Source organism: Polypterus senegalus, chromosome 6 (genome assembly GCF_016835505.1).
Source record: "Polypterus senegalus isolate Bchr_013 chromosome 6, ASM1683550v1, whole genome shotgun sequence".
Classification (NCBI taxonomy): Eukaryota; Metazoa; Chordata; class Cladistia; order Polypteriformes; family Polypteridae; genus Polypterus; species Polypterus senegalus.
Genome location: NC_053159.1, coordinates 59,514,724 through 59,542,482, shown reverse-complemented (window position 1 = coordinate 59,542,482; position 27,759 = coordinate 59,514,724). Strand labels below are relative to the sequence as shown.

At 37.0% G+C, this 27,759-nt stretch overlaps 1 protein-coding gene across 9 annotated transcripts in view; it reads left to right on the top strand.

The window, feature by feature from the left end:
- Positions 1 to 27,759, top strand: part of plch2a (phospholipase C, eta 2a) — a 537,474-nt gene that overhangs the window by 388,323 nt on the left and 121,392 nt on the right. For all 9 annotated transcript variants that reach the window (XM_039756057.1, XM_039756056.1, XM_039756058.1 and 6 more), the window contains 4 exons: positions 7,239 to 7,409; positions 19,291 to 19,384; positions 25,168 to 25,371; positions 25,489 to 25,609. In XM_039756057.1, coding sequence (XP_039611991.1) covers positions 7,239 to 7,409; positions 19,291 to 19,384; positions 25,168 to 25,371; positions 25,489 to 25,609 — 590 coding nt within the window. The remainder of the gene's footprint in view (positions 1 to 7,238; positions 7,410 to 19,290; positions 19,385 to 25,167; positions 25,372 to 25,488; positions 25,610 to 27,759) is intronic.

Here is a 27,759-nt window from a genome sequence, read left to right as displayed (position 1 = left end):
CAGCAAATTTGGCAGACACTTCCCTATCACTTAAAATGCCATTGCACAGTAATAACCCACTGAAAACTAGGGCTGCAACGATTAGTCGACGTAATCAACGACGTCGACTACAAAAAATAGTCGCAGCAGATGTTTTATTGTTGACGTGTCATGAACAGAACCTTCAATAGAGGCTCCAGTCACAAAGAACCACATTGGTTTTAGTAACTGCAATGCACTACATGAACGTCTGGGGGCAGTATCGCTTGTTATTGTTTGTCAAGACTGCACACAGTTCTACCAATGAAGAAGAACATCTGAGGAGAAGAAGAATGTAAAGGAAAATAAACGTGGTTGCAATGGTGAGTCGGATAGAGGAGGGAGAAGGAGATTGAAAAAAAATGGAGACAGAAACTTTCTAAAGTGAGGGAGCACTTCACCGAAAAAGAAAAAAAAAATTGAATGCAGATTATGTAAAGCGGAGCTTTCTTTTCACGGCAGCACCATCGCGATGCATGAGCATCTGAAACAAAAGTATCCTGGAGATGTGATGCCGCCGTCTCTTGAACGTATGTTGGCGCTGTTGGTTAGTTAGTTAGGGTCAGATCAGGAGGGGAGGGAGAGCGTGCACAAGACTGAGAAAATAAAAGTAAAAAAAGCTAACTTTTACAAGTAACAAATTTACACCTGATCTGTTTGTTTTCAAATAATATTGCATTAGTGTGATGGTGTTTTCTGATTGGTACTATTCAGGTCATACAATGATTTCTTCAAAATGTCACATATATTTGTCTGTTTCGTTTTTTTTTTTCCCTGGTGCTGCGCGCTGACACCAGAAAGCGTGAGCTTATTCAGTGCTAGCAGCAGCACACAGGTGGCCAGTTGCTTGTGCCATAACAAGTTGACCTGGCAGCGATCAAAGCACATGTACTGTGAAAGGCATGTAACACAGTCCACTGAGAAAAGAAGAACGTTCATGGCACACCTTGCAGAGGAACATTCTTTCCTCTCCATGTCCATGAGTCCTGTGCAGACTGGGCAAGATCGGGGGAAAAAAACACGGCCATTGATTACAACCGCAAGAAGGTACGTGAATGAATATGAATAATGTTGCATCCGTGCCACAATGTTTTCTGAAATGTACTCTATAAGGTCATAAAATGAATAATTCCAAATATCATATATACCAATGTCTCAGTTTTTTTGTCAGTGTGGCTTTGACCTAACGGGCCTTAAGACACATACTAATTCAGCGTAAGCAGGAACATTGAATAAAACAAAATCAAGTGACAATGAGATACGAATAAGGCAGATTCGCCAGCGTTTGTGTGTCAGCTTTTATCTATCCAGGTCAGAGAATTTCCAATTCAATTGTCTCAAAACACCACTCACATCTACAGTTATTCCCAGTTGCAGATAAAAAGTAACAGCGTCAGATCCCTGGGGGGGGCAGTAGTATGTATCATGATCCTGACTAAGAATAAAAGTGAAAAAAAATGGTAACTTTTACAAGTACTATACATTTAATACAGTGGCTGTTACAGACGCAAATCAAATGTATGTGTTTATTGTATAATATTAACAATAAAAGCAACTCACTACTCAAAACGGTAAATATACGAGGCAGTCAGGATGGAACCGGGGTACTCTTTATTATAAGTAAGCAATTCCTACCACTTCACCACGGAAGCTATTGTATCATTCTTGAACCTTTTGTGAAAGTGTTTATTTGATATTTGCACTTCAGACTTTACACATTATATAGTTTATGTCTACATTTTGTCATTTATTACTAAAATATGAAAAAGTTTCAGTTTTAACAATGTATTTTTTGGTTAAGTTAAATGCACTTTTTTGTTTAAAGTCTGCTTGCACTTTAGTTTGTATTGTTTAATGTATTTCTTTTTTATTGTGATGGTCACACTAATATAAAAACATCTGATTATTTTCAAATTCATATGTTTCATTGCTTATTTTAATTTGATTACAGTGATCCCTCTCTATATCACGCTTCAACTTTCGCGGCTTCATTCCATTGCAGATTTTAAATGTAAGCATATCTAAATATATATCACGGATTTTTCGCTGGTTTGTGGATTTCTGCGGACATTGGGTCTTTTAATTTATGGTACACGCTTCCTCAGTTTGTTTGCCCAGTTGATTTCATACAAGTGACGCTATTGGCAGATGGCTTAGAAGCTACCCAATCAGTGCATGTATTACATATTAACTAAAACTCCTCAATGATATACGATATGCTTCCCATGCATTGCTTGATTGTTTGCTTTTCTATGTCTCTGTCACTCTCTCTGCCTGACAGAGGGGGTGTGAGCAGAGGGGCTGTTTGCACAGAGGCTGTTTGCCTAGAGGATACAGACGCTCCTCTAAAAAATGCCGCTTTATCGGTGCTTCGGCATACTTAAAAGCACAAAAGCACGTATTGATTTTTGATTGTTTGCTTTTCTTAGCTAGCGCTCTCTCTCACTCTCTCTCTGAAATTTTCTGCTCCTGACGCGTGCACTTCTTTGAAGAGAAGATATGTTTGCATTCTTTTAATTGTGAGAAAGAACTGTCATCTCTGTCTTGTCATGGAGCACAGTTTAAACTTTTGACTAAAGGGTGTTATTTCATGTCTAGAGGGCTCTAATAATGTTAACAGTGTGGGAGAGTTTATAAGGGCTTAAAATATAAAATATAAATTATATAAAAATAACCATACAAACATATGGTTTCTACTTCGTGGATTTTCATCTATCGCGGGGGGTTCTGGAACGTAACCCCTGCGATCGAGGAGGGATTACTGTATTATTAATTTTAATCGTATTAATGCAGAGACATCAGGGTGACATTCACAGGTTGACAGACGTGAGCAGATGAGGTAAGACGTGCACTGGAGCCTAGAACAGAATGTGCAACCACAGGTCGCAGGCATCAAAATAGTCAGGCATGAAATACTATGACTAATTGAAAAATAAATTGAGCGATTAGTCAACTGCCAAAATAATCATTAGTTGCAGCCCTACTCAAAACTAGTTCAGTTTCTCCCTTTTGACTTTCACAAAGTTCGGTAAAAGTCCTGAACCTTGATTTTTCTGAACTTGAGGCACTGCAAATTCAATGGGGTTTGCTTATCACTATTTCTGGTCCTTAATTTCTGTTGTCCTCATTTATATGGTGGCTTTTTAAACTAGGCTGCATAGCTGATGCTTAATTGATCATTACTTCAGATTCCATTAACTGCTCTTAATTTGTTTTAAAGAAGAGCTTAACTTAGGATGTCTTCAAAAGAATTAGTGGAGCAGGATTTACTGAATTTGAAACCCCTTATCTGACACTTCTTTTAGCTTGAATTGTTGCCTCAAGAACCAGTCAACATTCTAAGTGATCTTCTTTGTAGATTTTATGTTTAAACAGTCTTCTTTGTTATATAGGTATGGATACAGCTATGTTTACCTTGCTAGCTTTCATGGTAAAGGAGAGATATATTGATTAAATGCAAATGGAGCGCTGTGTACATGCGTTAAGTGTTTTTGGTGATGTTGTTTTCAGTTTCTGATGCCAGTTTAACTTGTTCAGATGATGGTAGATGATAAAGAAATCTTATCTTATTACTTGAAAATGAGGTAGCCAAACCTTCCTTGTTTTCAATTCTTTCACAAATACTGGTTTCTGTCCCCAGTGTTGTAGTCCTTATTATGAATTTTTTGTATCACCTTGTTGTAGCAGCTGCAACTTATAAAAAAAAAATCTCTGTAGCCGCCACTTCCACTCCTGAATCTGTCACAGGCTGCTTGTAATTTTCAGGCGGTGTCTGTGCTCTGTGAACCCATTGTCCTTTGTGAAATAAGACTCCTAAATTGAAATCGAAATGTCAGCCCTCTGTCACTCATCTGGCAAAAATGAGCAATTCAATTTATTTCAGAAACCCCTTCTATTATGAACTGTCAGGAGTTAGAGTTCAAGGAATGATGCTGGTGACTGTTGGTCACTAGGTGCATTTTCTAACCGTTATGTCCCTTTCTTTTTCACCCAAATACGTAAACAGTCGCTCTGCTTTCAGCATACACCCCTTTACTTCCTCATGACGAATGTGTTTTTTCTGTGCTGTTGGTCTAATTGTATTAAGTGGCAGATTTTTTTATACCTGTAAAAATACTGCATTTTGAAAATTATAAAGCAATCACAAAATTATTTTTTTAATATTCCTCTTGAATATTGATAGAATATTAATATACTGTGTAAGAAAACTCAGTTATATTGTATGATGACAGTCAACATACTCAACTTTACTATGTTAACCAAGAACTTGTAGATAGGGATTTTTTTATCCTTAAATTTCAATTATATAAATCACTACAGCACATCCCTTCAGCCCTGGAGGGCTGCAGTGACTATTAGTTATCAATTACTGCAGAAAATGAGACATACTATTTTTTAATCTGAATTTTATTCACTTGGATTTTAAGTTTTAGAATTGTTATTTGTTTCTTTATTCCTTGACTACCAGCCACACAATTTGTAAAGCAAACCAGGACTGAACTTGCAAGCTACTGTTTTAATTATTCACATCTTCGGTTTTAAAGTCAACATTAAATAAACTTACCATATAAATCCTTGAATTCACAGACTACCATTTCTCAATTAACTACTTGCCAACAAAAAAAAAACAGACTCAGGGACTACAATGAATAACCTTCCAAGCATTGAAAAGTGTTTATGTAATTTGGATTTGTTACAGGTGAAGGAGTGAAGTGCATCAGGAATAGTAAATGGAAAAATAGAAAAAATACAGACAGCAAAATAGTAGTAAAAGGGACAACTATGAAGGTACTGAGTAATTTAAAAATTGTAGAGGGAGAAGTACTGTTTAGATTAAATAGGCTGAAATCAAACAAATCTCTAGGACCAGGATTTACCCTCAAGTTCTTAAGGAGGTTAGCTAGTACATATTTAAATCTTTGACATGTAGTTTTAGGAAGTTACTGCACACTGGGGAAATTTAGAAAGACTCGAAAATGTCAAATAATATCCTGTTATATTAAACAGGTGATTTAGGCAGATCCAAGCAACTACAGGCCAGTAAACTTGTCATGCATTACAGATGAAATGTAATGTGAGTAATTGTGCAGTATTACACATAGGAAGTAAAAATGTTAGGCTTGAATACACAATGAGTGGTCTAAAAATCGAAAGTACATCTTATTAGAAGGATTTAAGAGTCATAGTGGACTGTACACTATGAACTTCCAGACAGTGTTCAGAAGCCATTAAGAAGGCTAACAGAATGGTAAGTTATGTAGTATGATGTGTAGAGTACAAGTCCAAGGAGGTTATGCTCAAGCTTTATAACACATTAGTGAGGCCTCATCTGGAGTACTGTATACAGTTTTGCTCTATGGGCTACAAAAAGGATATAGTAGTGCTAGAAAAAGTTCAGAGATAAGCGACTAGGCTGATTTCAGAGCTACAGAGGATGAATTATAAAGAAAGATTAAAAGAGCTGATCCTTTTTAGTGTAAGCAAAAAAAGATTAACAGAAGACATGATTGAAGTGTTTAAAATTATGAATGGAATTAGATCGAGACTTTTTTTTTTTTTAAATGAGTTCATCAAGAACATGGGGACACAGTTTGAAACTAGTTAAGGGTAAATTTCACACACACATTGGGAAGTTTTTCTTTGCACAGAGAACCATAGACACTTGGAATAAGCTACCAAGTGGTGAGGTAGACAGTAGAACTTTAGGGACTTTCAAAACTAGACTTGATGTTTTTTTGGCAGAATTAAGTGGATGGGACTGCTCAGCTTCGTTGGGGCTGAACATCATATTCTCGTCTAGATTATTCTAATGTACAACTGTTCTTAGAATTTCTCCTTCTGTAACATTCAAGTGTAGGATGAAGGCAGTCCTTTGCTGTGCTGCATTATTTATCAAGGGCATTTCTGTTTTTTCCATGCTATTCCTGCTTTTTATTCCATGCTATTGCTTTTCACTTGTAAGGAAAAGTTGTACTTTTGTATATACATGAAAGTGTCATTGATGCATTTATTTTCAAACCTGCTTGATTCAGTTCACGGTAAAAAGAGGCCAGAACCTTGCCTGGCAATTTTCAGTGCAATGCAGGAACCGGCAGTGGAGTTCCCACCAGTTAGTCATTCAGAACACTCGTACTGTGCCAAATGGTATTTTGAGTCCTCAACTCCAGATCATTAATATAACTGTGACTTTTGCCTGCTAAAAAAAATTCCATGGTGTCCTTTTCTCCATTCAGATCAATGACCATGTTGTGATGAGCCCCCTTTAATAGGGGGAAAGGGCGTCATCACAGAACAACTACAGTGTTAATAATGATAACAGATGGAAACTGTTTAATAAAATGACTACAGTCCGCATAAGATTTTTGGAATGATCTGGTTGTGGATTGTTGAATGCTAAAGGAGGGGACTACTATTGGTCTACCAAACATTGTTTGGAACAAGGTCTTCCAGTTTCCAAAGTTTTATTTTCTCTAAATGGTCACTTCTCTTTTCAGTTTTTCATTACTATGATTAGTTTTGCTGTATTATTGATGTGTTATGTAACTGAAAACTTTTGGCACTTTAAATTTGTCAGAATGTGTAGCATTCTGCTTAATGTGATGGGATGTATTTTAAAATTAATCAATTAATTTTAAACATTTTTTAATACATGTAACAACTGGTTAAAAATGTAAAAGCTTGCTTGTTTGAGTCGTACAACACTAGTAAGAAACAATTTAAAAATAAACACAATGTCAAGTAATTTTTTTTTATGTAATACCTGAAATGATAGGTTGATTTATCTCAGATACTATGTGTAATATGGATTTTATAAAACCTTGTAGTTTATATCAGCTATCTTTTTGTTTGTCATATTTACAGTGAGAGAACTGACAGATAGGACAGCTCCTTAATAGCCTCTATTGACTAACTGTCACTGTCTTTCAGACTATATGAATATTTTGAAGTTGGTTTGTAGGTCCTGACCCAGGTTACAGAATCACTGACCAGTGCTTTTTATGTCTTGTCAGAAAAGTGTTTATAGTTCAACAAGTAAGCCTTGATATCTAATGTAATACTTTTGGTAACCATTTAGAGCCTAGTTTTACATACATTATGCTCTGTTGTTGAGCAGTACCTACAAGACCATAAAAATAATGTTTATCCTTTAAACCAAGAAAATGATCTATGGCATATAATCCACACTACATGTTTAAACCTATTTTTTTCACTTCTTTCAGGAAGCTGATACAGATGACAACCAGGGGACACTGGGCTTTGAGGAATTCTGTGCTTTCTATAAGATGATGTCCACACGGCGCGATCTTTATCTGCTCATGCTGACTTACAGTAATCATAAGGACCACTTGGACACAGATGACCTCATCCGCTTCCTAGAGATTGAGCAGAAGGTGATAAATATACAGTATGCACTTTTCTGCAGTATCAGACAAAAGTTATCTTTTATTATGTTACGCTGGTCAGCTCTCCGTGTTAAATGTACCTTAACTTGGCCCTTGATATGACTACTATAGTTGCTTATTTTTTGTAGTTTACAGTGCTTAGTCCTTCCGTTTGAAACCTTGTATGGAAATTGCACCCTCTCTCATAGGCTTTTCATCAAGTTATACAGTTTCTTTCCACTTCTTAATGATGTGCATGTTTAGTTAATTGGGAAATCTAAATTTTCTCAGTATAAAAAAGTGTGGCTGCGTGCGTGAGCGTGTCCAGCAATGGAATGGTGCCCCATCTAAGGTTGGTTACAGGTTTCTGCTGGTCTTTGGCTACATTTGACAATATTGATTAAATAGATCAGAAAGTGAATGGACAAATATCTATAAGGTAGCAGGTTCAGCCAATGGTTGTAGGTCTAACATAATTAATAAATGTTTTAATTTCTTTGACTCTTTGTTTGCTGTGTATCCAATTTTTTAAGAAATTTGCAAACAGCAGTGTTATGTTTTACTGAACTTTCTTTTGAAGCTTCACTATTTTTATATTTTCTAATGTACAGTACTCCTTTTTGTGATATATTTTTATTTGCTTCTGTGTCTAGACTTTGTTGACATTTTTAAAATTAGTCTTTGTAGAAGCAGACAAGAAAAAAACTTTACAACAAAAAATCTGAAAAGAGAATTGTTAAAAAATCCTGTATACTAAGCTATGCCAACAGTGCATCGATTAAATATTTGTGTGTCTGCTTATCTTATTGTTCCACCTTGATGAATACTACTGGTTCACGGTACATTGTTACACATTTGAAATGCTCAGTTTGTTATTTTCCTGAAAGAAATAACAAGTGACAAATTAAATAAAAGGCAATAAATAACTTTAAATCAGGAAAAGACTGGAGTGAAATCTAGCAGCCACAGTTAATCTCCTGAAGCTCATTTGGGAAGAGCTGTTCTGTTATTTAAAGATATCATGTGTTTTTAACAGACAGTTTCTTCCCTAATAAAGTAACAAAAAAAACGTAAACCTGGTTTTCAATGCATGTGGGTAAGTAGTTAAGAAGTTTTTGGCAGCAACAGTCTGGACTTTAATTTTGAGGGAGATTTTAACTTTAAGATCAATTTAAGTTTAATGTGAAATATTATATGGTTTTCTAAAATACTCCATTTACACTAGACACCAATGGATGCATGTTTTGGAAGTTTGTGGAGATTAACATGTTACTGGAGATATTTCAGAATTTCAATTTTTAAAAGTGACTAGTCACTAACAGTGAATGATAGAAGTATGGTTGAGAAAAATGAAAGAATAAAGTTTAAAAGTATAAAACATGAAAACACAACAGCAGCACTAAGAGCTAAACTATTGTGAATTTCCCCTTGGGGATTAATAAAGTATCTATCTATCCATCCATCCATCCATCCATCCATCCACTCTCTCTCTAAATTACACCAGGATACATTAGGACTGGATTTAGGTCTTAATGTTATCAAGGCCTCAATAATATTTGTGGAAATTATTTGTTTGCATAATTATTACAATATTTGTGGAACCAAAAAATGGTACATTTAACATAAAACCACAAAGTATTTTTTCATATAATGGGTCATTGAAATCTGGTGCCAAACCATGTAGCTAACTTAATCAGTTTTAACGTGAGAAGATGCCAATTAAAGAAGAGAAGAAGCAGGCTGCTAGGGTGGGGAAAAGAAGAGCTGATTTGGAAGCAGCAAGTGCATCAACCTCTGAGCAAATGAGTTCTAAACGTACAGAAAAAGAGTATGAAAACTATGAATGCTCAAGTCAAGTGTATTCACTGCATGTTATCATGCAGTGTGCCATTACTGGCATTTAATAAAAGAAGACTTTACTCCAGAAGCATTCTTTTCTTTTAAACATTTGGTTTGTACTTAAACTAAGCATTAAATGTTTAATGTTGATGATGATGGCCCATGATAGCCTAGTTTTTAGTACTGCTTCTTCATAGAACTAAAGACTTGGGTTTGGTCGCTATGTGATATTTTCATGTTTTAACATGTCAGCATGGGTTTTTCTAAGAGTACTTTTGGTTTTCATAGCCAGCAGCCATACCTCCTGTATTTCATAGTAGCTAATTCACCTGAAACCAAGCATGTTTGGGCTTGGCCAGTATTTCAGTGGGAGACTACCTAGGAAAAAGTTGGATTGCTGCTGGAAGAGGCATTGGTGAAGCCATCATGAAACACTTAACTCTGTGGTCTATGTGTAGATCTCAATGCCCCAGTGCAGTAACGGGGACATTGCTCTGTAAAAATTGGCACCATCCTTCAAATAAGGCATAAAACTGAGGTTCTAACTCTCTGTGGTCATAAAATATGCCTGGGAATCTTTTGAAAAGAGTAGACTGTTCCCTGATGTCCTGGCTGAACTGCCTACCACGGCTTTGTCCATTCTGGTTTCTTTTCATCCCCTATCGCTAATTGGCTATCTCTGTAACCCAGGGGTCCTCAATCCCAGTCCTGGAGAGCCGCAGTGGCTGCAGGTTTTTGTTCTGACCTGGTTGCTTAATTAGAAAGCAATTCTTGCCAATAAAGCACTAACAAGCTATGAAATTAAATTAACTCTGCTATGTCAGGTCATTCTCATATCCTAGATTTTCTTTCCCTTTCTATCATGCAAATGATTTGAAGGCTAAAATGGACGAGTAATTCTCAGTCCTTCACTTTTTTCTCTTCATTTTTCTTCCAAGTATTTAATTAAACCCAATAGTGCAGATAAATACACACAGGTGTAAATGTAAATAAGCTAAATGGAGAAATGCTGCTCGCTCTTGCCATTTGCATGTTATTGATAATAAGGAGCAATTAAAATAGCTGTTTAAGACAAAATTAAGCAATAAGGGCTCAAAATCACTAAAGTGAAGCAGAAGTGTTACTTTAGCAATAAGTGCTTTTTATTAAGCAACTGGTTTGGAGCAAAAACCTGCAGCCACTGTGGCTCTCCAGGACCGTGATTGAGAACCCCTGCTGTAACCCATTTCACAACCTAATAGCTAATGTGTGGCGAGTGTACCGGTGCAAGAATCATTGCTGTCACATTATCCAGGTAGATGATACACACTGGTGATGCAAATGCAGTTCCCCACTATCTATGTAAAGCACATTGAAAAGGTTAGAAAAGTGCAATCTAGATGTATCTAAATAATTCATTCATTTCCTCAGCATCCAACGCATGTGGCTCAGATTAATTGCTGCTTTGAGGTTTTGTTGAGTACATTTCTGAGATAGATTAATGGGTGTTTATTTTTGAATTAACCACATAGTAATCTGTAACAAATTATGGACAGTAAGAGTGTGCAAGACATCCTTCATAATTCTGAGATATGAACAGGAAGTTACATGTTTGAAGATGAATACTCATCCACTGTGGTGTTTTTTCAGTAATAGAGATGATCACTGAATAAACCAACATACATTATCCAGTTGTAACTACCTTTGCAGTACAATTCTGACATGGAGGAATTTTCTGATGGGTAGTCTCTTCACTGTACAGTAGCATGCTCTTGGCTCAAATATATTATAATTTGTAACACTACCACATAGATATGTTCATGTTAGCATATTTCTGCTAGAGAGACATGATAGATAATGGATTACCATATACAAGTTATAATTATCCCCCCATCATTTTTATAATGCAGATTTTACACTTCTAATTACAACCTTGTGATGGTTTAGCATTTTAAGATGCTGATGTATTTTTTTTTTTTTTGCTCATATGTGCCTGTAGAGAGATCTCTGTCATTATGTAAAGCCTATAAAATGTATTCACCTCTTGTAAATTTTCATATTTTATTTTTACACAACACTGAATCACAGTGAATGTAATTTGGCTTTTTTGACACTCTTCAGGAGAAAAAGACACTTTAATGTCAAGTGACAACTGAGGTCTACAAAGTGGTTTAAGTTATTTACAAATATAAAACGCAAAATAATTGATTGCATAAGTATTAATATAACACACCTATATCCTCAGTGGTGCAGCTAATTGGTTTTGAAAGACACATTATTATTTAAATTGAGATCACCTGCCTGTAGTCATCAGTGGATGAATGCAAGACGTTATCCAGGACACTGATTGGGAATATAGTTAAATCAATCATTAGGAAATGAAAAAGTATGGCATAGCTGTAAGTCTGTCTAAAGTAGGCCATCTACAAAAACTGAGTGATTACACACTTACTCTGTGGTCTATGTGTGGATCTCAATGCCGTAGTGTAGTGACAGAGACACTGTGCTGTAAAAATTGGCACCGTCCTTCAGATGAGGCATAAATCCAAAGCTTAAATTCTCTGTGGTCATAAAATATGCCTGGCTATCATTTGAAAAGAGTAGATGGTTTCCTGATATCCTGAAAGAAGGAGGAGACTAGTGAGGGAAATAACCAAAAGACCTATGATAACTCTGAGGCAGTTACAAGCCACATTGGTTTACATTGGAGAGACTGGCCATAAAACAACTGTTTTCCATGTGCTTCACCAGTGGCAGCTTTAAGGAATAGTGGCAAAGAGGTAGCCACTGTTTAAAAAGAAAAGCAAAAAATCAAACAAACATGACATTTCAGCTAGGGTTTGCCAGATTCTGGAGTCTGCTGGATAAAGGTTCTATGGTCTGATGACACCAAAACTGAGCTTTTTGTTCATTACTCTCGACACCTTGTTTGGCATGAGCCAAACACTGCACATTATCAAAAATACACTATCCAAATTGCATGCTGCGGGGAAGCTTCTTTTTAGCAGGCTGTTGTGGAAGGCTTTTGAATATAGAAGGTGAAATACAGGAAAATCCAAGAGGAAAACCTGATGAAGTCCGCAAGAAACCTGTACCTTGGGCAAAGTATAAAGACAAAGCTAAACATGAACAGCAGAAAACAACAATGTTGATGTCCTGTAGTAAAGGCTGGCAAATTTAAATGATACTGCCTGAGGTAAGATATATTTTTGCCACCCATTAGTGCCCTCTGGCCTCGTCCCATATATAGTACATTCTTTCTAGGCCTGAGACAATTCAATTAATTCACATGAAACTTATTGCTATGTAGGCTTCATGATACATTGCTGTCTCTGAACATCAAATGTAAATCATGTCCAGTTTCTCCAGACACTTCGTCACCATGGAGGTTAACATAATGGGCTGATAGTCGTTCAGTTAGGAAACAGATTTCTTTGACACAGGTAGATTGTGCAAGGTCCCACTGTGTTTTCAGAAAACTACAAACACAGTGACAAGTTAAAGATGTGGCACGTGACAGCTGGGTGGCGCATGCCTTTAGGAACTGAGGATGAGATGCCATTTGAGCTAGCAGTTTTTCATGATTTAATTTTTTTTAAAGATTTTACTCAAATTGGCCTCTGACACCTGTAGAATGGCTTTATCCGCTGGTATCTTTGGAACTGCCACAACATTCACCATGCTTGAGGCATGAGGCTGAAATCAAAGAAACATTTTTTGAATTTGTCCAAGATCAAGACAGGGTGTGTCCATGAGCACAACTGTCAAGGTTTTGTATTCCATGATTGCCTATAGACTTTTCTATTATCAGCACAGATCGCTGCTGCCTAAATCATTTTCCAACTTTTACCTGTGCTGTGTTTTAATCGCCCTCCATATCTCCAACCTGCATATCTTGTAGCGCTACAGGTCATTTGCATTTTAAAGCTTTAGTCCACTTCCTCTGTCTCTGGTTAACAATGCTGTTCACCCAGGGTTTCTTGTTAGGGTAGGAACAGACAGTTCAGGTAAGCATGCACTAGCCCATACAGAACCTGACATAATCTGGCACCAACTTTCACAGAGGAATCCTTAAAGGTAGACCAGCTGGTCAAGTCCAAACAGTCCTGCAGTATTTCTTTGTGTTGCGGAGTCCAGCACTGCATTTAACTCATGGCCGGCTTAGCTTGCTTAAGTACCTGTTTGTAAACAGACAGTAGAAGCACCAATGAATAATCACACTTGCCAAAGTATGGATGACACAGGATGGATTTGCAGGCAACCTTAATTGTGGTGTAGCGGTGTTAGGGCTCATTTATACTTCACACTCAGAACGCGTACGCATCATGACTGCCACGCGTACCCAGCATTCATTTGACGCGTCCTCTGAGCAGGTCCTCAGAAATTAACATGACGCATGTGTGAGTTGCAGTACTAGCAAAAAGTCAGGGGGCGCAGTGTAATAAAAGTCAGAATGTGACGCCAGAGTCTCTGTATACTGTCTGCATGTGGCATAAAGCCGCTTTGAGGATCCTACGGGATTGATGTTTGATGAATGGTTCTATGTGATGAAGCAAAATGGCGACATACAGATGCATTCATGGTGCTTTTATATTCAAGCATTGCATATTCCCGATCATAATAACACGATACATTTTAAAAGTCTCACAAACCATCTTCTGTGTCTTCTTTTTTTTTCTGGGGCTTCCTCCTGACCTGTCAGCAGCGGCAAGCAGCAATAGATCACCACATAGAACTTATTAAATGTATGACATTCCAACTCTCTGCACATTTAGAATCCTTAGATTTATACCTGATATCACGTTCATAACAACAACAACAACATTTATTTATATAGCACATTTTCATACAAACAGTAGCTCAAAGTGCTTTACATATTAAAAAATTAAAAAAATGAAAGACACAATTATAAAACAAAATACATCAACATTAATTAACATTGAATAAGAGTAAGGTTCAATGGCCAGGGGGGACAGAAAAAACAAAAAAACTCCAGACGGCTGGAGAAAAAATAAAATCTGTAGGGATTCCAGACCATGAGACCGCCCAGTCCCCTCTGGGCATTCTACCTAACATAAATGAAACAGTCCTCTTTGGATTTAGGGTTCTCACGGAAGGGCTTGATGATGATGATGGTCACGTAGACTTCTGCCTTTTACTCTGTCCATCATTATTGGAGCATCATGAAGCTTTGAGTAGGTGGAGGTGGCGCAGGCCACCACCACAAAGAAACCGGAAAATGAAACAGAAAAGAGAGTAGGGGTCAGTACGGATTTTAGAGCCACCATGAATAGTTATTATGAGGAAATTGAACATATAGAGTATCAGGATTAAGTTAAATTAAGATTAAATTGAAGTTATAGAAAGGCCATGTTAAAGTAATGTGTTTTCAGCAGTGTTTTAAAGTGCTCTACTGTATCAGCCTGGCGAATTCCTATTGGTTCATGATGAAATGCATTAAAGTATGTATATTAATTTTACAGATAAATCGTTAATTTCCTTTAAATAATGAATACTGTTAATAATTACACACATGGGGGTGACACGGTGGTGGAGCACTAGCGCTGCTGTCTGCAGGGAGTCACGTTGCTGGTGTTTTCTGCCTGGAGTTTACATGTTTTCCTGCTGGGTTTCCACAGTGTCCTCCGGTTTCCTTCAAAAGATATGAAGATTTGGTGACGCTAAAATGACACTAGTGTGTGTGTGTGCTGGTATTCACCTTGCAATGAGCTGATGCCCTGTCTAGGGATTGTTTCTGCTTCGTGCCCAATGCTAGCTGGAATGGGCACATCCCTGGATTGATGGATTTAATTATTAAACATCCTTTTCAGAGATATTGCGGTAAGGTGTCATCAGAATTTAATGGGTGGTCCAGGCAATTCACAACACAGCGAAGCCGAACCTGTTCTCACCGTGATAATATCTCGCACTGCTGCCTGGTGGATTCCTCCAGATTTACTTAAAGTGTGCGCACAAGTATAAACCATACAATGCTTGCGTAGCAGGAGAGTCCGCTGGAGCGTCACGCCACGTGAAGTATAAACCTGGCCTTAGGGTGCCTGATCGCCTCAGGTGGAGCAGGAGATTTGCTGGCAGAACTTGGACAGAACTTTTCTGAGGTCAAAGTAATGATGGAGATCACTCTCGGGTGATGGCTCTCTTGTTTACAAATGGCAGTGTACAGTTTGTCCAGGGCAGCCATAGCTTTAGCTTCTGGTGGAACGTAAACAACCATGTGCAACACTGAGGAAAACTCTCTCAGCAGGTAAATAAACGGCTGGCACTTGATCTTCAGGTATTACAATACTGGCGAACAGGACTAGGAAACCACTTCCACATCAATTCACCAGGAGCTAAAAAAAAATAAAAAATACACTCCTCCCTTTTCTTGTTCTCTGTGGACTGGAGGTTAGTCTGCAGCCTGGTTAGGGTGCGACTGTAGCCTGGTCAGGATGCCTTCCCCTTTCACTGGGCCTGCTGATGGTTGTTATTGTTTAGTCAATTTGCAGTGTTGCAAAAAATATCTTCAGGTAAGCTTGGGATATTGAGGTTTACTGAGACATTATTTCTAATGTTCAGCAGTGTTGTACAGTCTTGCTTAGAAAAAGGTTAAAAAAAAATAGAGCAAAGTAGGAACAGAGAAATTCATAGTGTTTCATTTTCATTGTGAGTCATTATGATTTGTTTTGTTCTAAATTACAGCTTTACAAACATAATTAAGCAATCTGCAGTAACAATAGAGGCTCAATTTATTTTAATTTGTGAATGCCATAGCTGTGCCTACACATGACCACATGGGTAAAAACTATAGCATAGATTTAATGGGTCTTTAGATATTGAGAGGTAAATGTATTAAATCATTAAGCAAAGGTAGAAAGGAGAACATATTTCATCATATAAAGTACACAATTAGAATTCTAGAACATATGTGCTTGCAAAGCAGAACACACAGTCTTTAAACAAAAAGTTACCTAACTTGACATAATTCTCAAAATATATTTGGTAATATTTAAAGGAATTTTTAAGGTTCTGAATCAAGCATAGATGGCCCAATTTAGCCATAATAGCATTGACATTCTTTCTCTCTCTATTTATGAGTTTAAATAGAAGGAATCAACTAAATATGAAAAATCCAATACCAGGAAGTTTCTAGTATTGAGCATGATTAAAATGTGATGGTCTGAGAACAGTTAGTGACTTAGTTTAATGTAAATGAAAAATGTCCATGAGGTGCTGGGAAGGTATTTGATCTAGGGTAACAATTTTGATGAAATGCTATAGACCATAAGTACCCATACAACTATTTTCTCCAAGATTTAGCTTCCTAGGAATTTTGTTTACCTCTTCTCTAATGTAAAAAATAATAACATGAAGATTTATTTACATTTGTATTTCTGTTTTTACCCTAAGGTAATTGGTTATTCATATTTTTTAAACATTTTGAACAGAATTCAGTGAAATATGTTATGTAACACTAAGTTCTCATCTCCTTTAAATGTACATTCTATACCTCAGAAGAGCCCGGCACTGGATTCTTAATTCTCTTGTTGGTGTTTAGACCACAAATGCACTGGTACCCACTCCTTCATCTTCCAGTAAATACTATTAAATTAATCTTTCTTTTTCTGCCAGAGCTTTTCATTAGTAGAAGTATTGCAAGCAGAATGCAGCTTTTCCTTACTAAAATAAAATCTTACCCGTTTTTCCTACAAATACATCCAGTACTCAATGCCCTTATTTTATGATTAACCTAAAAAATATTAAAAAATGATAGCTGTCACTCTATATTAGGTGCAAAATCAAAATTTCTCTTTACTTAGACAACTAAACATATATACAGTTTAGTTTTAATCAATACATAAACAAAGTTTAATATATCACAATATATAATACGCATTTTAAATATTTACATAAAATTAGGTATAAATACCAGTCCTGGCAGTTCTGAATGCCTTTTTATCCAAACACAACTCTAGGCTGCGAGGATGTAGGTGTCTTTGACTAATCCAACACAGAAATGACTTTATAGCACATTCTGTCTGACTGCTTGAAATATTAAGTTTATTTTCTAAGTAATTAGACTCCTGTTTACTTCTGACACCGTGCATATACTTGCTGACACACACTATATGGACTCCACTAGCACACCATTACCTGTTGCATCACACCTTTGTTTTGTGATACACCACTTCACTATCTGCGTTGCACTTTTTTTGACTTGATTTATTCAGATTCAGATTTTTTTTCTTTCTCTGTCTTCTATCCTTTCACAACTTCAACTTGTCCTTGAAATATTGTACACAAGGAAATAACCAGCCTTGGACATGGCATTGTTCCATCAACTGTGCAGTCATTTATACATCCAGAGACCCAATTAACATTTGCCAGTGAAGATAAACGTCTGGGTTTTGGGAGGATAGAGTACTATGCACTGAGAACTATCACAAACAAGGAGTGTGCATTCAAACTCCAGATACAGTGGCTACTGTGAGGAAGGAGAGTTAACTGTGGCATCCCTGTGTTGTCTATTGTATTGTGAAATTCTAATTATTAATCCAGTTGTTTTATGAATCTTCATAATACAGTTCTGGGTTGTGTGTAACTAGTCTTTCCAAATATAATTGTTCATTAGACAAGAGTTAGCTATTCATTGACTGTAAATTGAGAACACTGATACATATTTCTAGGGACCCAAATGGGTATTGCCAATCAATATAACCCTGCAGGAAGAAGGTGGAGTACACAAACACAACCCTTGTGGAAAATATGCAAACTACTGCACTAACATAAGCCATCTTCTACAGCAGCTCAGGTGATATCTGTGGGCTGTAGATATGACCAAAAAAATGTAAAGCTACATTTGAATCATGGAAGCCAATATCAATAGTTTATAAATGAATGGTCAAAACATTTACCTTACTGTTTTTGAACAATTGCCCAATTGTTAAAGCAGAGGTATTAAACTCAGTTTTATTGAGTGTCAGGCATTAACACTTGGACCGGAATATACAGTATCAATTAATTACTACTTCCACATTTTATTTACAAACAAGACACAGAAGTAACAATCTGCTCATCACAATCCTATATTCTGCCTTTTTTTTTTTATTTAACATTGCAGCTGGCTAGGAAAGCTACCAGCACCAACAGGTTCAAAATGAGTGCTTACTGACCAGCAGTCCGGACAAATACAAATTACCTATTTAAAATTGATTACTGTGTGTCATAATCAAATGGCACTTGACACATTAAAACAATGGATGTAAACAAGCTGGTGATGGATCACACAGACCACATTCAAAATTGGTCAGATAGTGATCTAGCCCATGGATCTGAACTTGACACTCCTATCTTAAGAGATGAACCCACCCACCCCCAGTTTTTGCATTCATTCATTCATTCATGGTCAGTATATAATGTAGTATAAAAGCGTTATAGTCACTACTCTGAGCAAGTTCTTAGTACCATGTAGGAAATGGAAATTGAAAAGTCACTCTTTTGTAAGTATTTCTGTTTTAGTTAATTTAGATTTTTACTTCCACAAGTGCAAAATATTTGTTTGTACTATCTCATGAGACATATCAGATAATTTTATTTTTACCCAATAGTACAACCATCTTAAATTAGACAAAATAAAATTTCAACTACTGTTCATACAGTACATACTGTATTAGTTAAAACATTTTAAAAATTAACTACCTAGGCCCTTGCTTGCAAGTTATTATTTCTTAGCTTGATTTTATAAACTTACATAACTGCACACCAAAACTACACTGTTTTTCTGAAAGGCAAATATCAGGTTATTCAGGTTAATTCTTTTTCACAGTATCAATGATTTGGTATGATATGACTACTAGCGTTATAATTTGATTGGCCACTAACCTATTTCAAAATAATTATTGGAAGATAGAAAATTGGAGTCTACAAATAGATGCAGACTAGAAGGCAGCTACTAGGGCATCTAGGCCTTCTCCTGTATTTGTCCTTGTTGTTTCATATCTCCTCACACCACTGTGTTCTTTTATTGTTTGCCACTGTCCATTTAATCTGTTAATTTCCTTTCCACCAACAGATGTTGAATGTGACGAAAGAACATTGCCTGGAAATTGTAGAAAAATTTGAGCCCTGCCCAGAAAACCGAAAGCAAGGTGTGCTTGGTATAGATGGTAAGTGGATCTCCACTTGATATCCAGCAGGTAACATAGTGAGTGAATATTAATTATGCTTTAACTGATGACATTGTTAGTAATATGACAGTAGGTGGAGAGAGTATTAATTTCATAATAACACAGAAATACTATGTGTGTCAAAATATATCCTACGGATGCACTGGGAAGCATCATCACTGATGTATCCCTGCGTCATTAGGTGTTTCAGGTTTTGCAACATCAGACACCCTCAATCAGGTGACCCATCCAGGGATGATCAATCCCCGGCTTGTGTCCCAGTAGCAGTAGTCCATGGATTGCTCTATCTTGAGGCTCTTTCTGCAGTTTATGTGATGGCTGTGATTGCTCCCCTTTTCTGGACGCCTGTCATGTCTTGCAGAGTGAAGGCTCTGGCAAAGCCCCTACAACCCACTTCCACTGGTAGGCAGTGAATTTTCCATCCTTGTCTCCAGCACTGCTCCAGAAGGTCCTTGTACTTTATATACTTCCTCACTATAACCAAACCATGCGATCCTCCCAGGGTAAAGTGACTTCTACTGTATAATTACTAGTAGTTTTGTGGCTTCTAAAAGTACAACAATTTATGGTCTATGCGATGTTATTGCGATGTGTGCCGGAAACTTACTGTTTATCCATTAGTTGCTAGTTTTGCGCAGAGTGAAGTAGGCCTGTCTGTGATTTGGGCTGTAAATGTGGCTGTTCACATGCCCGCCCAAAGGTGATGTTGCTGCAGGGTGAAGATACTTGCTGGCGAGGACGGCCAAAGAAACAGTATTTGCCACTGCTTTTAACACCTGGTCGTGTTGACATAATAGCGACCATGTCCCAGGGCTTTTGGTCAGCTGTTGAGAATGTGTTCAAATGACCCCCTTCCTGAGCATATGGGGCAAGTCGTTGTCTCACTCTTGCCCCAGGTATGAAGGTTTGCTGGACTTGTAAGACATTATACAGTACATTGCCTGGGTTAGGGAATTCGTACACCAAAGAAGGCCATATCAGCAGGATACCGCAGGCTCCCTGATGGTTGTCTTAATGGCAGTTGTGTCTTTGAGACTACAATCATCGACTTTTCGCAGACTCTTAACTGGCTTCTCAATGATCAATGGAATTATAATGCCATCTATGACAAAGCAGAACTGATCTGTAGCTTTGCCCTTTAGGAAGAGGGAATGGGACTTGGTTGGCTTAAAGCTCATCCATACCCATGAGAAAAGCTTTTTAAGGCCCTTCAGGATCCACCTGCAGACCTTGGAGTTGCTGTAACTGTGAGGTCATCCATGCACAAAGCATATGATCACATCCTGTTTTGAACCAACTTCAGGAATTAGCAGTTACCTAACAAATTCTTTTTTTATACACAAATGTACAATTTAATATTTAACAAGGGCGAAAAAAAAGTTTTTTTTACACAATTCAAAATTTTTGAAGGTGGTAGTTACATTCTAAGAGTAGTTTGTTGTCTAGCTGTGATACTAACGTATTTAAGCAATTGGAAAGGCAAATAGGATGCTAAATGATATATTTCAATACAGTATGTGGAGTAAAAGTCTAAACATTAGGAAAATTGTGACGAGAACAGGCCGTTTAGCCCAACAAGCTCACTAATCCTATACACCTAGATTGTTCAAAATTACATCGGGGTTGAGATATGTAGATCCATAAAGTCCTACACTCCATCAAAATACTTGCAAATTTATTCTGTGTGTGTTTGCATGAAGAAATCCTTTCTAACATTTGTCAAAATTTGCCCTTAATAATTTTCAAATAATGTCCTTATGTTCTTTTTGCAGAATTAATTTTAAAGTAACAACTGTGGCCTACTGTAATAATTCATTTCATAATTTTAAACGTTTCAGTCATGTCCCCTTGTAATTTGTTTGCTTAAACTGAAAAGGTCCAACTCTTTCAGGCTCTCTTCATAGCTCACACCTCTTAGTCCCAGAATCATTATAGTCACTTTTCTCTAGATTTAGTCCTATTATATCTTTTTGTAATATGGATACTAAACTCTTGGTGAGGTTTCACTACTGCATTAATGTAACTTCCCTTGACATATACTCCACACATTGTGATAAATAACCTAACATCCTGTTAGCCTTCTTAATCGCTTCTGAACACTTTCTTGATGGAGATAGTGACAAGTTCATTATGACTCCTAGGTCCTTCTCATAAGGTGTACTTTCAAGTTTTAGATCTCCCATTGTTTGTTTATTCAAATCTAACATTTCTACTTCCTACATTTAATACCATAGATTAAAATTAATTTTCCACAAATCTGGCCAAGGCTACGTGCTATACAAATCCCTCAGTTTGGTATCATTATCAAATTTAACCAGCTTATTAATTATATACTTGCTTAGATCATTTATGTATGCAGAAAACAGAAGTGGCCCTGGCAGTAATCCCTGAGGAACACCGCTTGTAATATCAGCCTCACTTTTAATATCAACATTATGCCTTAATATACTGTATATATTTAATTTTAGGGCCTCTTCTGGAATACTGAATCTTGAGTGATGATTTGGTTTCTGTTTTAAAATAAGACTAGCCAACCCGCAACGTACCATACGCTGCATAATCAGGCTGTTTTTTTAATGATTTTTAAGCACAGGGAGAAAATTAACATTTGAAAAATCGGTAATGTAAGAAATCAGCAAGAAAAGCAACATTGTAACAATGCACAGAACGAACCAACACACAATCGTCCGTGACTGAAAACTGGCGGACCGCCATCGCGCCCTCTCGTTCAGTCAGCACTGCCTGCTCATGTGCCCACTTCCAACTCGTCACTTGAGTCGTTGTCGTCTTTGCACAGTCCAGATGCACCTGTGACTCATGTAGACTTTTCATTGCTCTGTGCGGTTTTGGCTGCTTTTCTATATATAATCCACCAAGACACCCGACCACGGTAGTAGCGAGGTGGGAGGGGGGTGTGCACAAAGGGTAGGGACGTAATGGCTCACCCACGCCTCTCTGCGCCGGGCAGACACACGCTCAATCTCGTGCATAATTATTTATTGAATGCTAAACACTTCTGGAAAGACACGACGCATGTTTGTCGCGGATGCGAATTGCTGTATGTAGCGTGTAAAACAGTTTGCTATGGTGCACGTGGTCGTGGCCGTAACAAAACTCGGTTTTTAAAGACTGCTTACTTCATTGTGTTTTAACCTCAGTTGTAAAGGATTGTTTTAAGGATCCCATTGGACACCCCTCGCAAACCATTTTACATGCTGTATATACAGTTTACAATACAATACAGTTTATTTTTGTATAGCCCAAAATCACACAGGAAGTGCCGCAATGGGCTTTAACAGGCCCTGCCTTTTGACAGCCCCCCAGCCTTGACTCTCTGAGAAGACAAGGAAAAACTCCCAATAAAAACCTTGTAGGGAAAATGGAAGAAACCTCGGGAAAGGCAGTTCAAAGAGAGACCCCTTTCCAGGTAGGTTGGGCGTGCAGTAGGTGTCAAAAGTAGGGGGTCAATACAATACAATATACACAACAGAACAATTCCTTAAGACAGCATAATAAAAATTTTAGAATTACGGTTTAACAGTAGATGATATGACATAATTAGGTTTCGATATTTTTAGAGTCCTGGAGACCTCATCCATCTAGCTGCATCTCCATTTGGCCATGCCACGGCTGAAACATTGCTCCGATGAAAGGACCTCTCTTTCCCATGATTCCTGTGATCCTCCATCAGGGATGACTTTACCATAGGCAGGCAAACAACTTGGCAGGTGGGCGTGGCACCAATGGCCACATTTGGGTACCGAGAAAAGAAACAGAATAGGTGAGGGTTAGTATTCAAATATAATTATCATGTTACTTATGTTATAGTGCTAATGACTAACAACAGAGATGCAGTATGTACAGTTAATCAGCAGCTCTAGTCAGGATATGCTAAACTGAAGTAGTGAGTCTTCAGCCGGGATTTAAAGGCTGAGACCGAGGGGGCATCTCTTATGGAAGCAGGAAGACCATTCCACAGTTTAGGGGCCCTGTAACTAAAAGCTCGACCTCCCACTGTTATTTTATTAATCCTTGGAATCCTAAGCAGACCGGCATCTTGAGATCTTAATGTGCTCAGGTTTGTAAGTCATGATAAGTTCAGACAAGTAAGCGGACCTTGGCATTTAATGCTTTATATGTTAAAAGGAGGATTTTGAAATCTGCCCTAAATTTAACTGGGAGCCAGTGTAAAGATTTAAGAACTGGGGTTATGTGTTCATATTTTCTTGTTCTTGTAATAATTCTTGCAGCGCATTTTGGATTAACTGGAGGCTGTATAGAGAACAGTTTGAACAGCCAGTGAACACCGCATTGCAGTAGTCAATCCTACTAGAGATAAATGCATGAATTAATTTCTCACAATCCTGTTTATTTAGAAAGCGCCTTAATTTCCTAATATTTTTAAGATGGAAAAACAGGTTTTGGACGACTTTGTAATATGCTTTAAATGACATGCTAGAGTCAAAGATAACTCCTAGATTGCGGGCTGATTCAGTAAAATTAATTGGGATTCCAACTGAGTTAAATGACGACAAAATATTGCTGTGATCAGCGTCATTCCCTCCAACAATTAACATCTCTGTTTTATCTGTATTTAAAGACAAGTAGTTCTCATTCATCCATTCCTTTAATTCACTAACACAACTAATTAAAGACAACATCGGAGAAACTTCATTTGATTTAAATGAAAGGTATAACTGGGTGTCATCTGCATACGAGTGAAAATTAACATTATGTTTCCTAATGAGAGATCCCAGTGGAAGCATGTAAAGCGAAAACAGTAAAGGTCCCAGTACTGAGCCCTGCGGGACACCATATTCAACTTCTGTGTATAATGATGGAGTACTGTCAGCATATTTCTGTACATATTGGAATCGATTTGATAAATAAGAACTGAACCAAGCGAGCACGGGGCCTGTAAGTCCAACATCGTTTTCTAGCCTGTGCAGTAAAATAGAATGGTCAATGGTGTCAAACGCTGCACTTAAGTCCAACAACATAATTACAGTGGAATTTCCTTCATCAGAGGATATCAGAATGTCATTTACAACCCGTGTTAGTGCCGTTTCTGTACTATGACCAGTGCGAAAGCCAGACTGGAATTTCTCATATGGCGATTCACCTCCGCGAGAAACATGCCTCTATGAACAGTCAACGTGGCTTGGAGATGTATGTGGCCTCTACGACAGACGAATATAAATGACGCCATTTTTTTCTGTGTCGTCGCGTCCAAGTTGGTGGGCGTGGCTCTGCGAGTTGTCGTCGTATCCAATGGTCTTGGAGTTGGTGGGCGTGGCTCCTTCCTGCGTGCACTATAGGTGTCTTACTTGTCGACGGCTTAGTGAATCCACGCCGGTTTCCATGGGTGTCTTGCCTTAGTGAATTATATATATAGATGATCAACTCCTGGGAAAACCTGGTAGAATTATTCCTGGAACAAAGTAAAGTCACAAGTGAACTGCTTTCACTGGTTCTTTCCTGCTTTGTATTTGGTCTGGAATTTCATGACCTGATCACATGGCAGGCTCTCTTTCTAAGTCAACCATACTAGGTGGGGTAGAATCCTGAGCAGTCATTTTATTGTCCTGAAATGTACCTATTCTAATTTACTTCTTGTTCCCTCTAAAAGAGAAAGCAGAAAATACTTTGAGGTATTTAGAGTTTTCAGTCCTGTTTGAAGTGGTTCCTTTATGCTTCAGTTCAGTTATCTTATTGTTTTGAGTTCATCTTCACCACCACATTACTGCACGTTTTCTCTCCAGGATTCACAAACTACATGCGCAGTCCAGCTGGTGATATTTTTAACCCAGAGCACCACCAGGTGCACCAAGATATGAGGCAGCCTCTCTGCAATTATTTCATTGCTTCATCCCATAATACCTACCTAATGGGAGACCAGTTGATGTCACAGTCCAGAGCAGACATGTATTCTTGGGTCCTACAGGCTGGCTGCCGATGTGTGGAAGGTACGTTCAAGATAAATGTTTTTGCTTTTTCTTATGGAAAAGTATAATATGGTTAATATATTTTCTGAGAACATTTTTGATGAAATCCTAAAATGTGAACTTTTTAATTTCTTATAGTGGACTGCTGGGATGGCCCAGATGGAGAACCAATTGTGCATCATGGCTATACGTTAACTTCCAAAATTCTTTTCAAAGATGTTATTGAGACTATCAACAAATATGCTTTCATAAAAAACGAGTAAGTGTATTTTTAGATATATAAATATTGCTGCATGCAATATGGACAAGGCTAGATTGTTCACTTGTTTAGGCATTACCAGTTTCACTTAAGGTTAAGAGAAAAAAGTGTGTTTACCCCTGCTGCAACTTGATCAGACTTGGACAGACATGGACAGTCCATTTTGGAAGAGAAGTTTAAAGCTTTTGTGCTAAAGTAAAGAGATATGAGTCATCTGTTTTTATATGGAGAATGTCAATTAGAGCTGTTGGCAAAATATCTTTTCACTTTTTTTTTAATATATAAGATTTTAATATTTGTTACATGTCTGTTTTATTTCTCCTCTACATCTTTTTTCATTATAAGAAGAACAGAAGTGCATTATAGTACCTAAAGAAATGAGAAAACTGATCATATGATGGACAGATTATTGTGACCAAATAGAAACCAGAGTTTGAGCTGTGATGCAGTCACGCTAACCACTGTGCCACAGTGCCTCTCTTAATTGTATTTAATATAATTATATATCAGTAGAGTAAAATCTTTTTCAGATCGTGGTAACAGGAGCAGGAGACATTAATTCACTGAGACAGGTACTTGTGTTTCTCGACCTGAAAAGCTATTTTCTTTTTTGTTTTTGGAATTTTTTTGGTTTTTTTTATTGGTCCTGATGTGCTTACTTGTTCATGGCTAATGCCACCAAATTTCACAACACTAAAGCATGTGGATTCCTTCCTGTTTGCCCCAACTGCACAGCACTTTGGGTGCTACTGTTAAATGTGTAATCTCAAACATTACATAAAAATTCATGCAAAAAATTACCTTTAAGACACAAATACACAGGCACATTTTCAATTTCCTTCTGTGTGTGTGTTTTGTGTTAAAATGTATTCACGTGTTTTTTTTAACCATTCCTGTAAAATGCTTCTTATTAAGTTCATACCAAAGAAGATTATCAGGAAGATATTTGAGAACAAGGTCCCCAGTGAACCCAACACAACACAAAAAATTCTTTGGTGAATTCTGCCAATCAACACTAGCCTTTACTTATAAGTCAGAAACAAAGTAGGAGAAATGTTAATTTAACTCCCTTGTAGTATGTTAAAATGCAGTTTAAATTTTAGATAGCCATTGCAAAAAAATCAAGGTAAAAAGATGGGTAATCCAAGAGTCATAAATAACACTGCACAACAAAGTTTTTGCTTCTGTCAAAACCGATGCAATTATGTAGCAAATTTCGTTGTATTCAATGGTTATGTGATTCCAATTAACATACACACAATGACGGAGAGACAATATACAGTAGTGAGATACAGTATAGGAGCATACAAGTGAGAGATGCATCAGATTGCCCCCACTTGCCTCTACCAGTGAGTGGAGTGGATAAATACTCATGTCGACTTGTTGACTTTTGCGAAGGAGTAGCCTTGATGAACATGGTGAGGAAATATTGGCATAAGCTTGCCGTTCTGTCTTCGATATTTTGTTTTTCATAGAAACTGAGCACTAATCCCATAAAAGCCTGAACAGAAAAATAGACACCAAATATAGTTCTTTTTAGTATTCAAATAATTCTGCAAAAAAGAGATTTTGTAATACTTTTAAAAAAAGCTTCTCATTCATGAAAAATTATTAAAGAAAAATCATTTGCAAAATTCTCAAAAACTAAAAAGTAAAAAATAAAATATATAAAAATTATTTAAGCAAAACAATTTTGTTTACTTAAGTTAAAAATGCACTAAAAAGTAAAAAATAAATGCCCTAAAAAGAAAAAAAATATTTTTTCTATAAACACGATTTTCTAAATTAATTTTAAATTAATTCATTCAAGCAATAAATAGAATAGATACTTTCATCATAAAATATGTAAAAAAAAACAAACAAAAAAAAAACTAAACGTGGTGATTCCCCACCATACTAAACAAGTTAAAAAAAAATAGTGTGAATCAATTAATTTATGTGCACCCCATAATTTTATTTAGTCACATATAACACAAAAATTGTGGTTAAAGAAAAAAATATTTTTGCCATTTTAGTGCATATATATATATATATATATATATATATATATATATATATATATATATATATATATATACACACAGGTGGCTGTCATAAAATTAGAATATCATGACAAAGTTGATTTATTTCAGTGATTCCATTCAAAAGTG